General features: G+C 31.8%; 1 protein-coding gene across 1 annotated transcript; it reads right to left on the minus strand.

Moving 5' to 3' along the window:
• Positions 1-17,788: 17,788 nt before the first annotated feature.
• LOC131646053 (peroxidase 11) lies at positions 17,789-19,779 on the minus strand. The gene is made up of 4 exons (XM_058916221.1): positions 19,304-19,779; positions 19,022-19,213; positions 18,554-18,719; positions 17,789-18,474 (listed from the first exon to the last, which is right to left on the minus strand). Exons 1-4 carry the CDS (start codon positions 19,523-19,525, stop codon positions 18,050-18,052), a joined length of 1,005 nt encoding a protein of 334 aa, XP_058772204.1. The 5' UTR covers positions 19,526-19,779; the 3' UTR covers positions 17,789-18,049.
• Between the last annotated feature and the right edge of the window lie 3,198 nt (positions 19,780-22,977).

The raw sequence follows: 22,977 nt of genomic DNA on the forward strand, positions 1-22,977 counted from the left end.
TTCCGGACAACTAATTATACCACATAATTCGGCTATTCGGTCAAACGGGACTGTTTTGCATTTCATTTTGTTTTCTAACTTACACAATTCAATATACTATTCCTGTTTCCATTATAGTTCAATTTATAATGGTACATTTCCAATTTCTACTATATATATAATTCTAGAAGTGAGGCTACAGTACTGTTCCAATTAAACCAAGACAGTATAATTTTATATTAGTACACTCATGATAGAATTGAAAGTGAATTAGCATAGAATCGATTAAGATCCTACAAGTATCAAAATTAAGTAGACAGCATGTGAAGATTCTACATAATCACTATATATTATATTTAATTTAAAGAAAAGAAACACCATTCATATGATACTTCTAGAAGTGGTGTTGGTATACCTGTTCACACCAAGTTATTGTACCCTTGTCAAAAGTTAAAGTTTTTCAATAAACCTAAACTATTCAAAGAGTAATATTAAGTAGTAGGCTCTATTAAAAGTTTAAATTGTCAATATATCTATCCGAAAAGAATCTGTTTATGATAGTTTCAAAATTTCCATAACATACAGGTGGCATTCGTTGAATAATGTAGTCTATAAAAATAAGTAACATTCCAATGCCAGCAAATATAACATCATCACTATCCATTCTCATGTCAAGATTGACTACATAATTATTTATGATAAATCACAGACATAAGATACAGTAGCGATAATAGATTATCGGTACTTGTCCGAATGCAAAATCAAGAAACATAAAGAACAACGATGCTTATATATTATGGACATAACCACAATATTCATCAATGTAAACACAATTAATCATCATATATTAAGGATTACTCATCAAAATCTAACAATGTCAAAACCATAAAAATTAGGGATTTTAACCTAAACATGTCAAAACCTAGAAATTGAAGAACAAATTCTCTAAATCATGTTAATCTACCCATTGACCCAATCATACTAACCCATAATAATAAGGATTCTCCCCCTTACCTCTTCAATATGCTTCAAACCCTAGATTTCTCCCTTGTTGTTCTTCCCCTAGGTTTTTCTCCTTTCTCCTTTCTTAGTCTCCTTTCTCCTCTTCTTTTGCAAATGAACAAAGTTATGATACCTCTACTCTTCCAACCCTTACTATATTATTCATATTGGGCTTAACCCATATAATTTCACTCCCTAACTAATTAGGCCCAATTGATGAAATAGAGTAGTTCAAATAAATAATTATGCTCCAACAAATAATATTATTACCCTTAATATTATTTTCCGATTAATCCAATTAAATCCGACTTTATCTCAATTAAATAAAAATACAATAATAATATTATTTCTAATATTATTTCTCAGCATATTCCACTTTATTAATTCTTCGATTAACCGAATAAATTCCAACTTCACTTAATAATCCGAACATGTTTCTCAATAACACCGACGATCCAATTAATTATCAAACTTCGTCCAAATTAAGTAAATAAATCCTTATTTAATTTAATTAGTCAGTTAATTCAATTCGGGCTGTTACAACTCTCCCCCACTTAAAATATTTTCGTCCTCGAAAATTATCTCAAACGAACAACTCCGGATATGAATCCTTCATCTCACTCTCAAGCTCCCAAGTCACATTACCTCTAACCGGTCCATCCCAAACGAATTTGGCCAAAACGATCTCTTTACCACGAAGCTTCTTCATTTTTTTTAAATCATCTTAATCTTATTCATAGACTCTCGAACTAACTCGGGTCTAACCACAACACTCTCTCCAAACCTCAAAGATATTCAAACGACTGAACAGTCCTCTCCGGTTGACCATCAGTTCGCGGATGATATACCGAACTCAAAACGTAGCTTCGTACCTAAAGCATCTTGCAAACCTCCCCCAAATCTCGAAGTGAATCTTGGATCTCTATCCGCAACAATGCTCGACGGAATACCATGCAAACATACAATCCTCTCGATGTACAACTTAGCAAGTCTCTCCATCGAATAATCCATCCTCACTGGAATAAAATAAGCGCATCTCGTCAACTTTTCCACAATGACTCACATCACTTCACAAATACTCGATGTTCTCAGCAACTTGAAAATAGATAACTGTTGCACCAACGAAACGGTTCCTGACAAATCCAATTCAATTACACACTTCCCCTATATCCCTCTTCATACTTTGCTACTAAATATTTTCCTCAAATATTGATACATTTTAGTAGCATCGCGACGTACTCAAACCATCACGATGTCCTTCTTCCAAAATTATCTTTCTCAAATCCGAAACATTAGGAATACAACTCGATCACAACACCTCATGACACTATTCTCGTCCATCCGAAAGTTATTACCTTTTTCTTGATTAAATCAATGTCCTCTTGCCAACCAGTTGTAAATCCAATTTCTGACCCTCTCGAATCTCATCTAGAATGTCTCACATAAGCTTCGACATACCAAGCTTAACACATGAAGACGTCGCTTCATAAACCAAACTCAAGTCTCTAAATTGTTCCAACAATTCCAATTCTCGAATCCTCAACATAGACTTATGCAATGATTTCCTATTCAATGCATCGACTACAACATTCGCTTTTCCAGGATGGTAGTTCAACCAAAATCATAATCCTTCAAAAGTCTATTCATCTTGTTTACTTCATATTCAACTCTTGTAGTCACTACACACCTCAAATATCGATCCAAACAATAATGCCTCTTAAGTTTCAAAACAACCCAACGGCGGATGACATCCATTCATACATCGAATAATTCCTCTCACGAATTCTCAGATACCTTGAACCATAAGCCACCACTTGTCGATTCCGCATCAACACACCTCAGCTCAAAATCACATATCCAGGGAAACTCACTTCCTTCACTAAACTCATACTTAGAAAACTGAGCACATAAATTCTTCTCTTTCAACATCGATAACACAATCCTTATATGTTCAACATAATCATCTTTACTCTTAGAATTAAATCCTCAAGAAATGTTACCTCAGGGAACCTTCTTTCTTCTTAATCGACAAAATAAGCGCAACCCTATGGCTACACACCCAAACGAATGAACCACTTCTCATATAACTCCTCAATTTGACCCTTCAACTTCTTCCTAGTCGTTTTACACACTACCAAATTAGTAAGACAAGTCTATCTCGTCCAATACGATCTCGTCTCCTATCAACAATAGATTAAGGGTGATCAAGTCCTCAATTTGTCAATATACAGTCGATAATCATAATGAAACATAAACCTCAATTACTAAACTACAATATCGTTCCTTCAGATCTTGTACTAAATCAATTCCAAAATCTCTACCAAAGATGCTCAACGGATAATTCAACACACAAAGAAGTAGGACAAAACTCATAGTAAGTGTATCAATAACCATACTTCTATGCATAACAGATAAAACAAGATTCAATCTCATAGCACAATCCAAAGAATGAAAGTATGCGTTGCACCATAATCAATAATAAAGCACGTACCTCAAATTAGCTTCTCCTTAGCAGTGGCCTCAGCACCAGACAATGCAAACACTTTTCCTTTCGCTTGCTTCTTCTTTGGCTTGTCACACATGGCACAATTGTGTCCTTGCTCACCACAACTGTAGCAAATCCTACTCGAACCAACTCGACAATCAACAGTTTTGTGACCCGTCTCGCCACACTTGTAGCACTTAATCGGAGTAGAAGCTCCTCCCCCACTTGGCTTCTTGCTAAAACCAGATTGTTTCCTCACGTCATCATACGGTTTCCCACGAAATTGTCCTCTTCCTCGCTTCAATTCCAGAACTCTCGCTTCTTTCTTTCCACGCACATCTTTTGGAAAATAGTTTTCCAAAAATGCATCACATAAAAGATTCCAAGTAACTTCAATACCTTCCTCATCAAATCTCCACACAGTATTACTCCACCAATCCTCAGCTTCTTCCGTCAGCATGTGAGTACCAAACCGTACCTTCTGTACATCAGTACAACTCATAACTTGAAAGGTCTTCTCCATTTCTCTCATCCATGCATGTGCTTTGCCCAGTCCATACTTTCCTTCAAAGATCGGCGGATTTCACCTTCGAAAGTCTTCAAAAGCACGTAACTCATCCTGTCCTCCATTACCTGCACTCTCGTGCGGCGCTTGTCCAATGGCACCAATCCACCTCGTTAATGCTCCGACATTAATGTCATCATTCCTTCCTGCAACCATCGTCCTAATCAGCCAAACAACCAGACAAACAGTATTAATCGTGTCAGATACACGAATCAAATACAACATGATTAGAAAACATTAACGACTATTGACCAACTGGTCGACCATGCTCTGATACCACTAATGTAACACCCCTTTTATACCCCAAAATAAATAAGCATATAATCAGAGAATAAGCATGCATATAATTCAAAAGGGCGTCACATCGATGTTTTCAAAAACTAAAAGCTTTTAAAAACCGACAACATTTATCTACAATATACGATACACCTGGTCATTTCAAATAACACCTAAACATTTAATTGCAATTCACACAGAATATGCATTCACACCGGAAAATACTAAAATACTCATGTATTTCATAAAATGATTCATGTCCCATACCATGATCATATCTCAATAATCATCTCAACATCAAATAAATCAAAATCAGAATATTTGGCTTGAAAGCCTCTCAAACAACAAGTAGCCAAATAACAAGTTCTCAAGTCATAAACATAATACATAACCAAATTGAAACATGAGTTCAACACGACTAGTCTACCCAGTGTTACATGACTAGAGCATCGACTCACTACCTAATCTCCAACAAACACGGAAGACTCTCCGGCTAGATCACGCACGAGCTACTAAACTCCAAAACCTGCATGTCGCCAAACGAGGGCAACATTAAAACAGAAGGGTGAGAATACGAATCATTATTAAGAAAGTATAATAAGATCCAATGGTTAAAATCAACAATTATAGGAATTTATTACACCATGCCTAATCATGTAAATAATACTAATCAATCTATTCATATATATTAAGCAATCGACAAGTACAAAAAGTATATTATTCCAATTTCATTACTATATTTCTAATTATGCACATAACCATAATTATCACATATTCACACATTTAACCAAGTATGTATCCAAACATCACCAATTTCAATTATCAAAAATCATACACATATCACACTACATCAATTTCACATTTTCAATTACCGCATAACTCTAATGTGACTCAATGCAAGATATGTGACGCTATGCATGTGGTACCGCAATGTGAACCCAACATTTCACCGCTTTCCGATTCAATATCTAGAATCCAAGCCACGCTTCCGATCCGAACAAGATCAAAGCCACCACGTATGTTTCCAATTAAGGATCAACATGTTCTACGTCTATTTCCATTCAAGGATCACCGTCTATTACCATGTGAACCCATAGTTTCACCGCTTCCACAATAAAGCCGACTATGCCATGAATGAATGTACAATTACCAACCAACTATGCAATTAAGATTATCTCATCAATCTTAACTTACCGCATACCAACAATAATTCAACTCTATGAATTATATATCAAATTGTACACAACATTCACAACGCATTGATATCAATCCACATAATAGAAACAATATTCAATTATGATTCACAAAACACAATTAACACTAGTAAATCATACTATCTCACGTTAATTCATATTGCCAACAAAATATAAGAATATACTTCCAAACCAAGTATTAATTCATTAGTATTTGGCCAAAAATACAATTACGGTTAAATTCTCAAGATACCGCAATTTATCGATAAACCGAATAATTGATTTCAATTCCAAGTATATATTCAATCAATTAGACTCATTGAAATTAATTTAACTATTAATTAAATTAACCAATTAATAACTAGATTACATTAGTTCCAAGTTTCTAATTCATTTTCTATTCCAAAACCAATATTTAATATAAAAGATATTCAAATTCACACTATTTCGGTCGGTCCGTAAATATCACATTTTCAACGAAATAACACCACCATGTTAATCTACTAATTAAACTTAGCTACCACGTAAATTTTCATTAAATTTCGGACAACTAATTATACCGCTTAATTCGGCTATTCGGTCAAACGGAACTGTTTTGCATTTCATTTTGTTTTCTAACTTACACAATTCAATATACTATTCCTATTTCCATTATAGTTCAATTTATAATGGTACATTTCCAATTTCTATTATATATATATAATTCTAGAAGTGAGGCTACAGTACTGTTCCAATTAAACCAAGACTGTATAATTTTATATTAGTACACTCATGATAGAATTGAAAGTGAATTAGCATAGAATCTATTAAGATCCTACAAGTATCAAAATTAAGTAGACAGCATGTGAAGATTTTACATAATCACTATATATTATATTTAATTTAAAGAAAAGAAACGCCATTCATATGATACTTCTAGAAGTGGTGTTGGTATACCTGTTCACACCAAGTTATTGTACCCTTGTCAAAAGTTAAAGTTTTTCAATAAATCTAAACTATTCAAAGAGTAATATTAAGTAGTAGGCTCTATTAAAAGTTTAAATTGTCAATATATCTATCCGAAAAGAATCTGTTTATGATAGTTTCAAAATTTCCATAACATACAGGTGGCATTCGTTGAATAATGTAGTCTATAAAAATAAGTAACATTCCATTGCCAGCAAATATAACATCACCACTATCCATTCTCATGTCAAGATTGACTACATAATTATTTATGATAAATCACAGACATAAGATACAGTAGCGATAATAGATTATCGGTACTTGTCCGAATGCAAAATCAAGAAACATAAAGAACAACGATGCTTATATATTATGGACATAACCACAATATTCATCAATCTAAACACAATTAATCATCATATATTAAGGATTACTCATCAAAATCTAACAATGTCAAAACCATAAAAATTAGGGATTTTAACCTAAACATGTCAAAACCTAGAAATTGAAGAACAAAATCTCTAAATCATGTTAATCTACCCATTGACCCAATCATACTAACCCATAATAATAAGGATTCTCCCCCTTACCTCTTCAATGTGCTTCAAACCCTAGCTTTCTCCCTTGTTGTTCTTCCCCTAGCTTTTTCTCCTTTCTCCTCTCTTAGTCTCCTTTCTCCTCTTCTTTTGCAAATGAACAAAGTTATGATACCTCTACTCTTCCAACCCTTACTATATTATTCATATTGGGCTTAACCCATATAATTCCACTCCCTAACTAATTAGGCCCAATTGATGAAATAGAGTAGTTCAAATAAATAATTATGCTCCAACAAATAATATTATTACCCTTAATATTATTTTCCGATTAATCCAATTAAATCCGACTTTATCTCAATTAAATAAAAATACAATAATAATATTATTTCTCAGCATATTCCACTTTATTAATTCTTCGATTAACCGAATAAATTCCAACTTCACTTAATAATCCGAACATGTTTCTCAATAACACCGACGATCCAATTAATTATCAAACTTCGTCCAAATTAAGTAAATAAATCCTTATTTAATTTAATTAGTCAGTTAATTAAATTCGGGCTGTTACAAACGTCATCAATCAGAACATCGGCAACCTTTTTTAAGGTTAAGAAAAATCACTTTTTTCAAGCGTTTGAAGTGACTTCCCTCAAACTTGAACGGTTTGTCGCAGACAATAGTCACTAAATTACCAATAATTTCTTCGGTAGCCATAACAGTTTGTAAACGTCTTAAAATTGCTATTTTACAGTTTTGAAAAGATTCCCACTAAAGAAATTACCGGGTAGAGTCCCAAACTAGATCGCTCTCTTTATGACATTTTATGTTAAAGCCCAAAATTGTGCAAAGCATAAGGATAACCATGACACCTTTAGGATAAAATAGTCCAGTTCTATATTGTACAATTACTACTTGCATGATAGATAATTAATCTAAAAATATATCTTCTGATGACTCAAAGAACAGTCAGTGATGGTATAAATATCACCTATAATATCTAGTTAATATCAGTCATAATTTTTTGGTTAATGTTAATCGTATCAGGCACAAAGCAACCAGTTGAACATATAAGAACAGAAAAGAAAATATAAAGATGAAGGGGAGACAAGATAGAGGAACAAAAATTTTGAAAATTGAAAATCTGGATTGAAGAAAATGAGGTTGAAAGGCCTATATTTATAGGTGAAATTCGAGTCCCGAATGGGAGAAAAAAGAGGAACGGAATGAATTTAGCCCAGAACTTGGTCAGTAAGGCAATCATGGAAACGTGGAAGGCAAGACAATTGGTCAACAATTAGGGTTACCGTTAAGGGACAACAATTGGTCAACAATTAAAATGGAAAGCAAAGCAATTGGTCATCAATTAATTTTCACCATTTCAGATACCAAAAAAAATAATGAATCACCCAAGTCCAAGCCCCACCCGAACTGAGATAGCGGTCGTGTGTATGACGAATTCATGGTGGTGCGTCTTCGCCCATTCACAAAATTGTGTATCCTTTAGGACACATCCCAAGAGGTCAACCTACTATATATAAACACTGCTAAAGTGTGGTATTCCACCAATATGAAACTTTAATGAACTTTTTCAAAGTCACCTCTTGATACACTATCTCATACTTCATACAGTATCACATCCCAATAGTTGATAATTTCTTACCAACGGAAAACTAACAATTTCTTCCAATTCCCAACTAATCCAACAAACTTTGTTAACAGCACATATCGAACAATATGTGGCCAGAAAACCATCTCAAGATTGCAATGAGTGCAAGGGTTAATATCTATTTTGCCCCCTGCCATATAGGGGTTATTTGAGAAACCCCCCTGCAAAAAAAATGTTGCAAGAATTTCCCTAACATTTCAAGATTCTCTCATTTTTTACCTTCATCACATCCAGTCAGTAAAAAAGCTGACGTGGCAATTTGTTTTTATTTATTTTTTATTTTTTATTATTATTTTTAATGACGTGGCTGGCTTACGTGGCATTTTTATTATTTTTTATTTATTTTAATTCCATGTGGCAATTTTTATTATTATTTTATTGTTAAGTTGTTAAAATGCTAAATATTAAAGCTAAAAAATATGGTCTCAATGGGAGTTCAACCCAAGACATCAAGCTTACACGAAACACAATGTTACCACTTAACTGCAGCTTCGTTCTTGATATTTAGTTGCCTTTGCTAATACTTAATTGCTATTTAAAACGTTATTATAAACCAAAGAATCATACTTAATTGCTATTTAAAACGTTATTATAAACCAAAGAATAATAATTAAGAATAGATACTTAATTGCTATTTAAAAATAATGCTCATATAAAGAAAATTTGAATGGAATTATAGCTACAGTATTTTTTAAAATTACATTATTTTATATAAATAGTATCTATATAAATCATTTATTTAATTCTAAAATAATTTTAATATTCTTAACATTAAATTTTTACAGTATATTGATGTTAAATTATTAATTATTATATAAAACATAAAAATATTTTTGTTTGGTTCAGTTAGTATAAACTAAATTAATTATATTTAATTATATTAATTAATTTAAAACTAGTTTAATTAATCTAGTTAAATTAAAACTAGTTAAAATTATTTAAATTAAAAATAAATTAATTTAGGTTATAATAATATAATTTAGTTTATATTTTATAATTTATTTAACTTTAACAGTAAAATAAATATTAATTACTATTTTATTATTTAACTAATATTAATTAATAACGTTAACTATTAACTAATAAATATTAACTAATAATTATTAATTTAAATATTAACTATTAACTAATATATTACTGTATATGTACATTATTTTTAGATAGTAATTTAAATATTAAAGTTATTTAAATATTAATATTTTTAAATATAAATGATATTTAATATTTTTTAAATATTAATGTATTAACATTAATATTTAAAATAATTTATGTAATTAAAAATAAACCAAATTAAAACTAAATTAAAAATAAACTAAATTAATTATATTAATACTATATTAATTAATTAATTTAAAACTAGTTTAATTAATATAGTTAAATTAAAACTAGTAAAACCTATTTAAATTAAAATGCAGTATGCTATTAATACCATTCAAAGTATTTAATGAACAAAACAAACAACTTAGCTTAGTGGTTAGGCGCCACTTCCAACAAATTTTGGTTATTTAAAATGTTTTGACATTTCAACCAAAAATTAATATAATATAAATTGCATACGTGGCATTATAAATAATAATAAATTAAAATAAAAAGCCACATGGGCCATCCACATTATTAGAAATAAATTTAAAAAAAAACATGCCACGTCAGCTTTTTTCTGACTGGATGTGATGAAGTTAAAAAATGAGAGAATCTTGAAATGTTAGAGAAATTCTTGCAACTTTTTTTTTTTGTAGGGGATTTTTCAAATGACCCATATATGGCATGGGGAAAATAGGTATTAACCCTAGTATTAACAAACACAAATCATATTCAAACAATAATTAACATCTCATTTCATACTCAACAACAAATAATACCCGTATCTCATACTCAGCAAGATTCCTCTCTGAATCCATAATTTTGCCAATGTAAGGCCAACTCTGTAATTCCTCTATAAATCACTCAACTCAACATATTATATAATTACAACTCAAATAATCATATAAATATTCACAAATATTCATCAATAGAGTAAAAATATATTATTATTCATGTCAACCCATCAATAGGGTAATAAAACAAATATTCACAGACACATCAACACAACTCTACACATGTCAGAGTTACTACTCAATTATAACTCTAATAACTCATAAAGTCTTACTCTACAAATTCAACAACTCAAAATTAACTCTTTTGGAATCACGGCCTTACCCAAGTAATAATATATCTCAAAACGACTCTAAAGAGTTAAAAACCTTCAACTTCAACTCTAAGCTCATCATATATAACTCTAAACAATTCAAAAATAACTCTCACAACTCTATAACAACTTTAACAACTCTAAACATATCAAACTCAACTCCCTTAATTTAAATCAACTCTAAAAAATATCAACTAACTTAAATAAAGTTATTTATAAATATATTTAATTCCTTAAATTGCTAAAGGGTTTCCCAAAACTCTTGACTTAACTCTAAAATGGTCTCACTTCAAAATAGCACCAAACATTATAGACTTGTGATTAAAATTATGAAACTCTCCGGTTTAAAAGCTCTTTAAACTCTCTTTTAATTGCAATTGATAGCATCTCGGTCGGAATATTCTAACTCTAGTTCTATTTGTTTCAGTTCAGCATTATCACAATATTTCTACGTAAACTCTAAAATAGAATGTCTAATTTTAAAATTGCACAAAAAATTACAGAGTTATGATAAATTTATGAAACTCTCTAGCCTAAAAGGTCGTTGAATCCTTTTTTTAACGCAATTGATTGCACCTCAAACAGACTTAAGAAACTCAAGTTACACATGAAACCAGATGACCAAAGCATGACTGAAATTTACTACACTTCTGGTATAAAAACCAGAGAAGTACTTTTGTTGTGGTTCACCTAGACCCAATTTCCCCATTTCAAAAAAAAAATTATTGCGTTAGTTTAGGAACTCAAATTACACATGAACTTATGGAACAAATGGACTTATGGAACTCAAGTTACACATGAAACAAGACAGTCAATCCCTTTATACGTCTACCTACGATTTTCTGCATTTTTTCTCCATATTGAACATGTTCAAAACTTCACTATTTCGTCTGTATGAGTTCTAATCACCTAAATATACACCGATAAACATAAATGTGACTCAAACATCACAAATTCAGCTCTCACCATAGTATAAGGTAACAATATAACTTATCAATTACTCTCGCCTTATCAAAAGGCATCAACATACATATCAATTAACCCTTTTGCCCGTTTAAAACCCAACCGCCCCTAAAACATAGATCAACAACCATAGACAATCATACCATAATCCAATTATTAAAAGTTATCATAGATCATCATGCAAATCATAATTTCATAACATATTCATGAGAATAAGGGAAACCTATCAATTAATTTCTCAAAGGATTTTCCCCAAACCCTTTTTGGCCAAAACTATAACAATCACAAATACCGAAGAAGAAGAAGAAGAAGAAGAAGAAGATTTAAGAGTAAGGATCCCTCACTATCTGACTGCCTAAACACCCATATGTAGAGTTTCCCCCTTACCTCGAAATTATTGATCGATGAAAACCTTTGGCCTTTTGAAAATTTTCCTCGCTCTTCAAACTTCTCCTAGATTTGCCTCTCTCTATGCGTCTTTTCTAACTTTTGCACGTACAATACAAAAGTCCTCTCACTTTATCTATTTATTCTAACATAATATGTCAATTAATCCTCTAACCCCTCAACTCTTCTCACACCCTCACTAAACCTCTATTTCTATTATTTTATTTTTAATTCAAATAATACCCTAAATTAATTAAAATAAGACAAATCTCTAATTTTCTAATAAACTCAATCATCCCAATAAGTTAATTAAATATAATTAATTAAAATACTTAAATAATTATTTAGAATTCTCCAGCTCCCAAATAAAATAATTAGTAATAATATTAGTAAAATAATATTAATTATAATAAAATACAATTCTAATTTATAATAACTCTCCACCATCCAATAAATCAAACACTCCTCAATTAATTAACTAAAACCACTCTAAAAAACAACTTAAAATATTGACATAATATTAATACTATTAAAATTAAAACTGTTGTGTTACAAAGAGTACTTATGTTGCTAAGTACTCCACTCATACAAAGTATAAATCTCACTTACGGTTTCTATTATCTCGTCCTCTTATCCCTTCAGGATGCTTTCTTCTTTTTATTTATGATAGCATAATCATCTTATATTACTCACAACTTGTTATTACTTATTGAACCTAATTATTGGAATCTCTAATATTTTAAGTCGGGTTACCATCGTGAGCAACTCACTTATGTATAGGCATTAGTCCCATATTATTGGATGTACTATGGACCTTATCTCTAGCTAATTTTTTCGTTAAAGGATCTGCTAATAACATATCTCAATTTTTGTAATAGTACCAGTACTATAGCAGTGGATGAAAACAACTAGCATAGGTTTTTCCCAAAATGAAATCTCGACTAGCAAGCATCTTAACCAACTCGCTTCTTCACTAGAAATTGCTAATGCTATCAGTTTAGACTCCATGATGGACTGATCCAAGTAAGCCAATTTCTTTGATTTCCAAGATGCAACTCCTCCAGCTATACTGAATATATAGCTACTAGTTTCTTTGGAATCATTTGATAATGTGTTCCAATCTGCATCGTTGGATCCCTCAAGTATTGTAGGAAACCTCTGATAATGCATACCAAGATTCATGGTCCTTTTAAAGGTATCGTATGAGTCTCTCAAGGGCTTGACAATGATCATTACTCAGTCTACTTGTACACATGAAATAATCTTACGACATATGCAACGTCGGTTCTAGTACAATCAATTGCTTACTTAAGTCTGCCAATGATGCTCGCGTGCTCATTTTGTTTTATACTATCACCAATGTTCTTAAATAGTTTAACACTAAAATCGTATGGTGTGCAAACATTTTAATAATCTAAGCAGTTATATTTATTTAATATCTTTTCCATATAGTGAGATTGATACAAAGATATTCCCTTCTCGAATCTAGTGATCTTGATTCTGAGAATCACATCACTTTCTCTGAGGTCCTTCATATCAAACTTGCTGCCCAATAATGATTGCACATCATGAACGGCCTAAATGTTTGATCCAAATATGAGTAAGTCGTATACATATAGACATATGATAGTGCAAATGTTATTTTCATGTTTGTACCATACATAGACTTATCTAACTTACATGCCTTTTTTTTCTTGCGCATGAATTACAAACCCTTAGAGTTGGCCCATATAGATTTATTCTTCAAAGTCACCGTTTAAAAATTTTTTTTTAACATCCATTTGGTGCAATATTAAGTTTTAAAAAGAAGAAATTGAAATCAGTACCCTAATGGATGTAATTCTAGTTACTAAAGAAAAAGTATCAAAGAAATATTTTTTTTGCCTACAAAGCGAGCCTTGTACTTTTCAATAGTTCCATCAGGTTTTAGTTTCTTTTTCGAAACCCATTTACAACTGATAGGCTTGCAACTAGGAGGCAAGTCTACTAAGTGGCAGGTCCTTCTCGACTCTAGAGAATCTATTTCATTGTTAATAGCTTCTTGCCAAAAATTTGCATCCAGAGATGACAAGGCTTCTTGAAGATTTGTTTGATCTTCTTCTACTATATAGGCTGCATAATCGTGCCCATAATCTTTAGCAACTCATTTTCTCTTACTTCGTCAAAGTTTTGTTTACACTTCATTGTTGCTTTCAGTGCTTCTTATCACAAGAATATGATTTGATTTAGTGCCCCCATTATTTCTCAATTTGAAAGGAATTTTTTTCCATAGAAATCAACATCATTTTATTCTATTATAGCTTTATCATTTAGGTCATAAAACCTATATGTCTTACTTTTTACTACATACTCAATGAACACACATTCATAGACATCTACTAGTGAGTTTAACTCGCTTCGGATCTGGAATCCTCACATATGCCAGACAACCTCAAGTTCCAAAACAATACGATTTTGGTTGTCTTTTCTTCACTATCTCATAAGAAGAGATATTATTTTTATACTTGGGATCTCTATTTAAGACATAGCAAACACTCAATAAAATTCCCCTCCATCAGTGAGACGCAACACCTTAATTTAGTATAATAGCAACTGCTAGTTCAATAAGAGAGATATTTTCTTTCTTTCTACTTTATCATTATGGGGTTTTTGTTTCATGTACAGTTTCATTTTCTTTATAGAATTCATTAAATAAAGTGGAATCATACTCAATTTTCCTATCACTATTAATTCTCTTCATTTTCTACTAAATTGATTTTAATTTCATCCACATAAGTCTTAAAATGTCAAACACTTCACTTTTATTATTTATTAGGTACACAAAATTATAATTAGAACAATCTTCAAAAAAATTGGTGAAATAATGTTTATTGTATCTAGTTAAAGTTCCATCAATTTCACATATATTATAATGTATTAGATATAATGGTTCATATTCTCTTATTAGTGGTTTATGTTAAATCTTAATTATTTTAGTTTGACTACAAATTTTACATTTTTCTAAGTCATTGGTGTTTGAAATTGGAATTAAACATAATCTAACTAAATTAGAAATAACACCGCTTATTATTAACATGAAAAAGCTTAGCATACCAAATAGTAAAATCACACAAAGAGTAAACAAAAGGAGACATTTTATTGATTTCAACATTCAACATAAACATTTCATCAATGGTGTACCATTTGTCAACAAAAATATAATTCTTAGTGATGGTGTATAAATCTTCTCCAATGGAGTGACTAAACCATGCCTTATTTAAAAGAAAACCAGAAATAATATTCTTTCTAATCTCAGACGTATGCATGACATCCTTCAAGATTAAAGTCTTTATGGAGGTCAAATTTACCTCTATGTCTTCAATACTGGCAATATTAGTGGTATGAGCATCTTCCAACAACAATTCCTTATCATCGCCATTCATGTACATTGCATGATCATAAAAGACATGACGGGAGGTGCTAATATCTTCCACCAACCATGCTGATTTTAACAGCAACACTAGGTTTCAGCCTGCTCTGATATTTCTTAGCCATATGACTTAATTTTCCACAGATGAAACATGAGAAAATTCTAGCGTCATTTCTTTGAGGCGGTGGTTCCTGCCTAGAAATTTGAGCAATTGGGGTCCTAGAAGGATTCTCATTCTTAATTCGGCTCACATCGTTGTGGTTTTAATTCTTTAATAGTTTTCCAGATGGCGTCAGAACTGCACCAATTTCTTTTTATTGCTTGAAACAACTAAGACTTCATATTTTTGATCTTGTCTCAAAGATTCTTCTTCAATTCTAATGTGTGTAATTAGACTCTCAATTGAAAATTCATTTGTTTGGTGGAGAAGAAAGTTTTTAATATCTTTTCAAAACAATTCGGAGGCATTTTGTCAATAATAACAACAATTTGAAATTGTCAACTAGGGGCGTACCTTTAGTGGTGATCTAGTGAGCGTTCTTTTAAAGTTCATGACATTGAGTCTCCACATACATTTCATCTAAAATATGATAGTTTAGATAGCTATTAACATCATACATGTTTACTTCATCCTCTTTAGTATCATACTTCTTTTAGAGCTTTCTATACATGTTTTGTAGTCTCACAACTACTGTAATAATCATACAGATCATCTGTGAGTCCATTTAGAATGTGATTTTTGTAGAGATAGACACTGTCTTTTCATCGGCCAATTTCTTTCATGAGTTGTAAATCGTTCACTTATAAGTGTTCAATTTGAGTCCACATATTTCTTACTGTTAGTTTGTTCAGTTGATCCAGAAGGAACAACGGGAACGTCATCAATCAGAACATCGGCAACCTTTTTTAAGGTTAAGAAAAATTACTTTTTTCAAGCGTTTGAAGTGACTTCCCTCAAACTTGAACGGTTTGTCGCAGACAATAGTCACTAAATTACCAATAATTTCTTCGGTAGCCATAACAGTTTGTAAACGTCTTAAAATTGCTATTTTACAGTTTTGAAAAGATTCCCACTAAAGATATTACCGGGTAGAGTCCCAAACTAGATCGCTCTCTTTATGACATTTTATGTTAAAGCCCAAAATTGTGCAAAGCATAAGGACAACCATGACACCTTTAGGATAAAATAGTCCAGTTCTATATTGTACAATTACTACTTGCATGATAGATAATTAATCTAAAAATATATCTTCTGATGACTCAAAGAACAATCAGTGATGGTATGAATATCACCTGTAATATCTAGTAATATCAGTCACAATTTTTTGGTGAATGCTAATTGTATCAGGTACAAAGCAACCAGTTGAACATATAAGAACAGAAAAGAAAATATAAAGATGAAGGGGAGACAAGATAGAGGAACAAAAATTTTGAAAATTGAAAATCTGGATTGAAGAAAATGAGGTTGAAAGGCCTATATTTATAGGTGAAATTCGAGTCCCGAATGGGAGAAAAAAGAGGAACGGAATGGATTTAGCCCAGAACTTGGTCAGTAAGGCAATCATGGAAACGTGGAAGGCAAGACAATTGGTCAACAATTAGGGTTACCGTTAAGGGACAACAATTGGTCAACAATTAAAATGGAAAGCAAAGCAATTGGTCATCAATTAATTTTCACCATTTCAGATACCAAAAAAAATAATGAATCACCCAAGTCCAAGCCCCACCCGAACTGAGATAGCGGTCGTGTGTATGACGAATTCATGGTGGTGCGTCTTCGCCCATTCACAAAATTGTGTATCCTTTAGGACACATCCCAAGAGGTCAACCTACTATATATAAACACTGCTAAAGTGTGGTATTCCACCAATATGAAACTTTAAAGAACTTTTTCAAAGTCACCTCTTGATACACTATCTCATACTTCATACAGTATCACATCCCAATAGTTGATAATTTCTTACCAACGGAAAACTAACAATTTCTTCCAATTCCCAACTAATCCAACAAACTTTTTCAACGGCCCATATCGAACAATATGTGGCCAGAAAACCATCTCAAGTCAAATGCCGCAATTAGACAATTAGGGGCGGACTGCAATGAGGTCAAAATTTCCAACAAACTTCAAAATCAAAATCAAAACAACAGTCTACATTAAGTATAACAGAAATTACGATCTACATTTCACAGCATATACATCGAGCATCCTAATTATTGGAATATCAATTGTGAGCATACATCAAGTAATTGAATCGTTATGTCTGTTGAGATAACTTGTTATTTGTGTTGCATACGTGAAAGGTTAAGAAAGGAGACGCTCTAATCCAATTATGTAACTTAAGCTATGCAACAAGCTCACAACTGCATATTCATTCTTAATAAATTTGCTAATATACATAAAAAATTAATGTAAGTGGAAACAAACAAAAGATACATAAAACACAAAATGAATGTGTTATGTGTTCACAAATCTGCAGTTTCTCCTAACTTGTCCATTTATGAAGCTTTCTGAATTTGTGATATTTCCCATTTTGACCATTGAATCAGAGAATTGCTGGAAGAAAGCCAAAGGTTCTGCTGCATACTTCTTGACAAGCTCTCTTGTTTCGATTCCGAACACACTCGAGTACATTTCTTGATCAGAGTTAAGAACTCCCTCGCCTTTTAACAGTAACTGGTAAAAAGAATTGTCAAAGAGATTTGGCGTAACGTAGTCCATTGCTGTTATGTTATTGTCTCCTCCTCCAATTGGTGGACAAATAGATTTAAGGTTGTTGAACTGATTGTCTGAGATTGGATTTTTCGCTGAAGTTGATTCGTAGTCTCCGTATATTCTTGATCGAAAATTCTGACACCTTGCCATACCAATGGTGTGTGATCCTGCATGGTTTGTGATCAGAAAAGAAAGGGCCTGCTTGATTTGGTTTTTATGAAATGTTTTACAAGAATAAGAACATACCTACTAGGGCAACCATATCTGTAACTGATAGGCCTTGATAAAGAAACTTGGGAATGATAGAGACAAGGCTTTCATCTGAAGTTGGAAGATTGGTGTCAGTGAGTTCAAAACTTGCAGTCACAGAATCCTTCCTTCCAACAGGAACATCCCAGTATGGTCCACCAACCTACAAGAAATCAAAGGATAGGGAGAGATGTCATACTTCCAATAACTTATATAGGGCCATCTTTCAGGACGTGTAAGACGGGCTATTGCACAGATTCTAAAATTTGACACGTCAAACTGTGGTTAAATAGGGCTCATAAAATATATATCACGCTTAAATCGTGGCAAAATAGGAACCCTATTTGTTTTTCCAGAGTAAAATTGTAGCTAACTTATACAGGGTCTCGGAAAACTTAAGAGTTAAGACAGTCATGACTTGTATGAGAAAAGACTAGAATTTGTAACACATTTTGTTTCTTTTACCAGAATCACAGCATCTCTAGCTGCAATTGTGAGAATATCAGCACAAGAAACAATTCCAGGGCACTCAGATTCAACAAAGTTCTTGATTTGATCTATAATTCCAAAGCCTTTTAAAGAGTGGATGTTGGCATCTGCTTTCTTTTCACCTTTAAGAGTGATTGTATCATCGAGCAAGATCGATCCATCGCATCCCTGATTGCAAATATCACTTTTAATTAGTATGATTTTAATAAAAACTACACTTTAAAACTCGAACAAAATCACAAATGAAAAGTTTGAGACCTGAACAAAGCAATCATGGAAGTGAAGCCGGAGAATGGAAGCAGCGTTACGGGGATTCGAAAGAACTGAACATTCCATTTCCTTCCTAACAATATCAAACACAGTAGGACAAGTTGATGCATAGTAATCAAGTGTTAGTTGAGGCTCACTTGCACCAAGAAAGCCAAAGAAAAGAACAATGTGTAGTAAGAAGAAGATTTTCAAAAGAAATGAAGGATTCATTGTTAGTTTACTATTAGAGCTTAGCTTGAGAAGAATGTAGGGTTGGGGAAATAGATAGGAATAAGAGAATATATATACATATAATAAGTTCTGTGAAGTGTAGTGTTGTATGTACCTTGACCATTTCCATGCAATGGCTGTTTCAATGTTTCTTAAAGATGATTTTAAGAGTCAAGGGAAGATGCAACTAATATGGCCTAGTTGGTGAGTGTTCTTAAACTAAAAGTAACATTCTTAACACACACAAAGAAAGATTGAGGTGAGCTAAATAAAACTGAAAAAGTGATTAAAAGTTGTGTCACCAACATGTACAATCTTACTAATTATATTAAAATATTTTTGAAGGCTAGTAATCAGGATGGTCTCAATTTGGTCTCAATTTTTTTGAAATTCTGTGTAAGTTATTCATGGTTCAATCATGACAAAATAATTACAGATCCTATTTAACCCATTTTAACAGTTACAAAGATTTATAAGATCCTATTTAATTATAATTTAACTGTAAAAAATTAAAACCCTGTACGGTAGCTCACCCTCAAAGACGGCTCTGATAGTAACCAAAACAAAAACAAATTAAGAAGCTAATTTTTATTTGCATGTGTTTGTAGTCATCTTGCTGTCGTTTCTGAGACAGGTTTCAACATTTCAACAGTAAATAGGTTAGGTTTATGAGTACCACCTAGCATTACATCAGCTTAATTTAATTTATGAAATAGATATCAATCTAATTTTGCTTACCAGAAAGTCAAGTTTCTTTAACAATATAATACATTTCCACATGTGAAATAGTAATTTTATATGAAGTCAATTTGATTGCATATGAACTTGATCAAATTTTGCTGGTTTTACATAAGAAAGAAAAATTTGATACCATTTGAGTCATGGTTTTGATGTGCACGATTAAGCGTAATTAATTATCTTTTATATCCATGCAAGAATCCACAAATTTCTCATCTATATTATTGACTATCTCTCATTTTAACCCTTTTTCTTCTTAATTCTGATCTCATATCTCACTCTAGATTATGTTGGAGACAGATCATAGCTAAAAGCTTAGTTATAAAAATGAAATTTTGGCTTACAATTAGTCCCAATTATGATTTTTCTTGAAATAATAACCATTGAAATATATTTTAGTTAGATTTTGTATGGATTGATAGAATATGATAGAACGATGTTATATATGATAGAATATAATGATATTTTATTATTTAAATTATTTAAAATCGGATGAAACAAAATGAAATGGAGTTGTATGAGTTTCATTTCATCAATGATCACCATATTTTTTTCCCTTTTAATTTGAACGAATGAAAAATTTGACTTGTTTCGTCATAAAATTTCTAAATAATGAATTGGAATCTTCAATTTATAGTTGAGACTAGAGCTGTTAAAATGGACTACCCGGCTGTAAACGGGTCAGCCCTAGACTTTTTAGGGTTGGGCCAAAAAGACTCTGTGTAATATGGATTCGAGATTTACTACCCGAGTCCGACCCTATATGGGCTTCGGGCTACCCGACCCTAAATAGGTTTTTTATTTAAAAAAATTAAATAAAAAGTATTTCTAAATACAATATATGTTTAAATTGTATAAAAAATACTTGAATATTTATTATAAGAGAAAAACTAATATAATACGATAAAAAATTTTGATTATATTAATGTATAATATTTGAAAGAGAAAGATTGAATAGAATAGAGATAAAATTTAGTAAAGTGAGAAAAATCAATATGTTATTTTAGAGTAAGATAATATAAATATTAATATATTTGTTAAAATTTATAATTATGCGCCTAATGGGCTATCCACGGCCCATAAGGGCTAGCCTTAATAGGTAGTAGACTTTTTAGAGCTGGGCTAAAAAGACCCTGAAAAATATAGACTATACTTTTAAGGTCCAAGCCCTATAATTTTCCGGATCTGTCGGGGTCGACTCAAATGGACTAGCCCATTTTAATAGCTCTAGTTGTTACCAAGGTATATTTGAATTAGAATGAAAATTTTGCCGGAGTACTTCATTCCAGTCCACTCATTGTAATCCACATATAGCCCTAGTCTCATCTATAAGCTAACAATTCTTCTTCAAGCAATACTAACCCAATTCCACTGTAGAAGCTTGGTTTTCTATTAAGGGTCTATTTAAATAAACAGCTTATTTGCATCTTATATGCTTATCAAAATAAGAGTTTATATAAGTGTTTATGAATAAACTCACATGAGCTATTTTTAAAACTAAAGATAAAATAAATTTAAATTGTTTTTACATATGTTATAAAATGTTTTTATTAGCTATTTTGAAAGTTTATAAAAGAAATTTCAAAATAATTTATGAAAAATGTCATAAATTGTTTTGATAAGTCTCTCAAACAATGACATACTCTAAATGCGTAATATTAGCTCAAGAGACAATAATATTAGCTCAAGTTCAAACTAAGACAAAAATAAAAACAATGCATCTGCAGCACATTCATTTCTTTGTTCCATGTCTTATAACATGCAATTATATTTTGAAACATTCATGTCATACTATCCCCAATTATAATTTTTTTTTAAATTCTAACTTGGGTTAAAAATTAGAAGATTAAATGTCTAAGATACACGGATTCTATGTCTTTCTATTGAAATCTGATATACATTCTTTAAAAAACATTGGACATGAAAAAATTCATAAGTGTCTCTGGAAAGTAAGTAAACTCTAACTATTAATTGTTCGGCTCAAGATTTGAATTCGTTTTTAGGTAGAACTCAAACCACTCGAGTCCAATCAGTTGTTCAGTTGAGCTACTGTAACTATATGGTTCCTGAAGTGTAGCATTGCTTGTCGAGCTTACACTAGATGGTTTCTTAACAATGATAAACACTACCAGTATCAAGTATCAAGAGACTCCATGAAAACATCTACAGCTTTAAAGACATCTTAAGCAGCCTCAAAAGAAAGGTGTAGTATGGTCAAAATAAGTTTTGATCTATGATGAGTCAAAACTTATTATGGTAAGAATTCTACACTGTCTTCACAATTGCAGTGAGTGTGTGAGACTTATTATGGTAAGGACTCCACACTGCCCTCACAATTGCACAGTGGTCGCCTGCCATAGTTACATTTTGTTCAATGTGACCCACAAACAACACTTGATGCAGAACATTGCTAACAATCACAATTACACTAGCATATCACACAATTCGGTTCACAAATTCAATCCTTCTTCATGCTCCATGAAGAAAACTAGTAATTTCAAGACCACAACACAAAACCGAGATGACATTCAACTCAAAAGAGCAGAAAGATCAGCTACAAGAAACCAAGAGAACATTCAACTCAAAAGAGCATAAACAAGGCTACACAAGACCAAGATAACATCAATTCAAAAGAGCATAAAGATCGGCTAACAAAACCAAGAATAAATTCAATTAAAAGAGAATAAAACCGGCGACAAAAAACCTAGAGAACA

This window comes from Vicia villosa, linkage group LG2 (assembly GCF_029867415.1).
Source record: "Vicia villosa cultivar HV-30 ecotype Madison, WI linkage group LG2, Vvil1.0, whole genome shotgun sequence".
Lineage (NCBI taxonomy): Eukaryota > Viridiplantae > Streptophyta > Magnoliopsida > Fabales > Fabaceae > Vicia > Vicia villosa.

Excerpts from the sequence above, each read along its gene's own strand:
- LOC131646053 (XM_058916221.1), bottom strand. The coding sequence starts at position 19,525 with ATGAATCCTTCATTTCTTTTGAAAATCTTCTTCTTACTACACATTGTT. Across the intron at positions 19,214-19,303 it reads TCCATGATTGCTTTGTTCAG|GGATGCGATGGATCGATCTT; the intron begins GTCTCAAACTTT and ends ATTTGCAATCAG. Across the intron at positions 18,475-18,553 it reads AGATATGGTTGCCCTAGTAG|GATCACACACCATTGGTATG; the intron begins GTATGTTCTTAT and ends CAAACCATGCAG.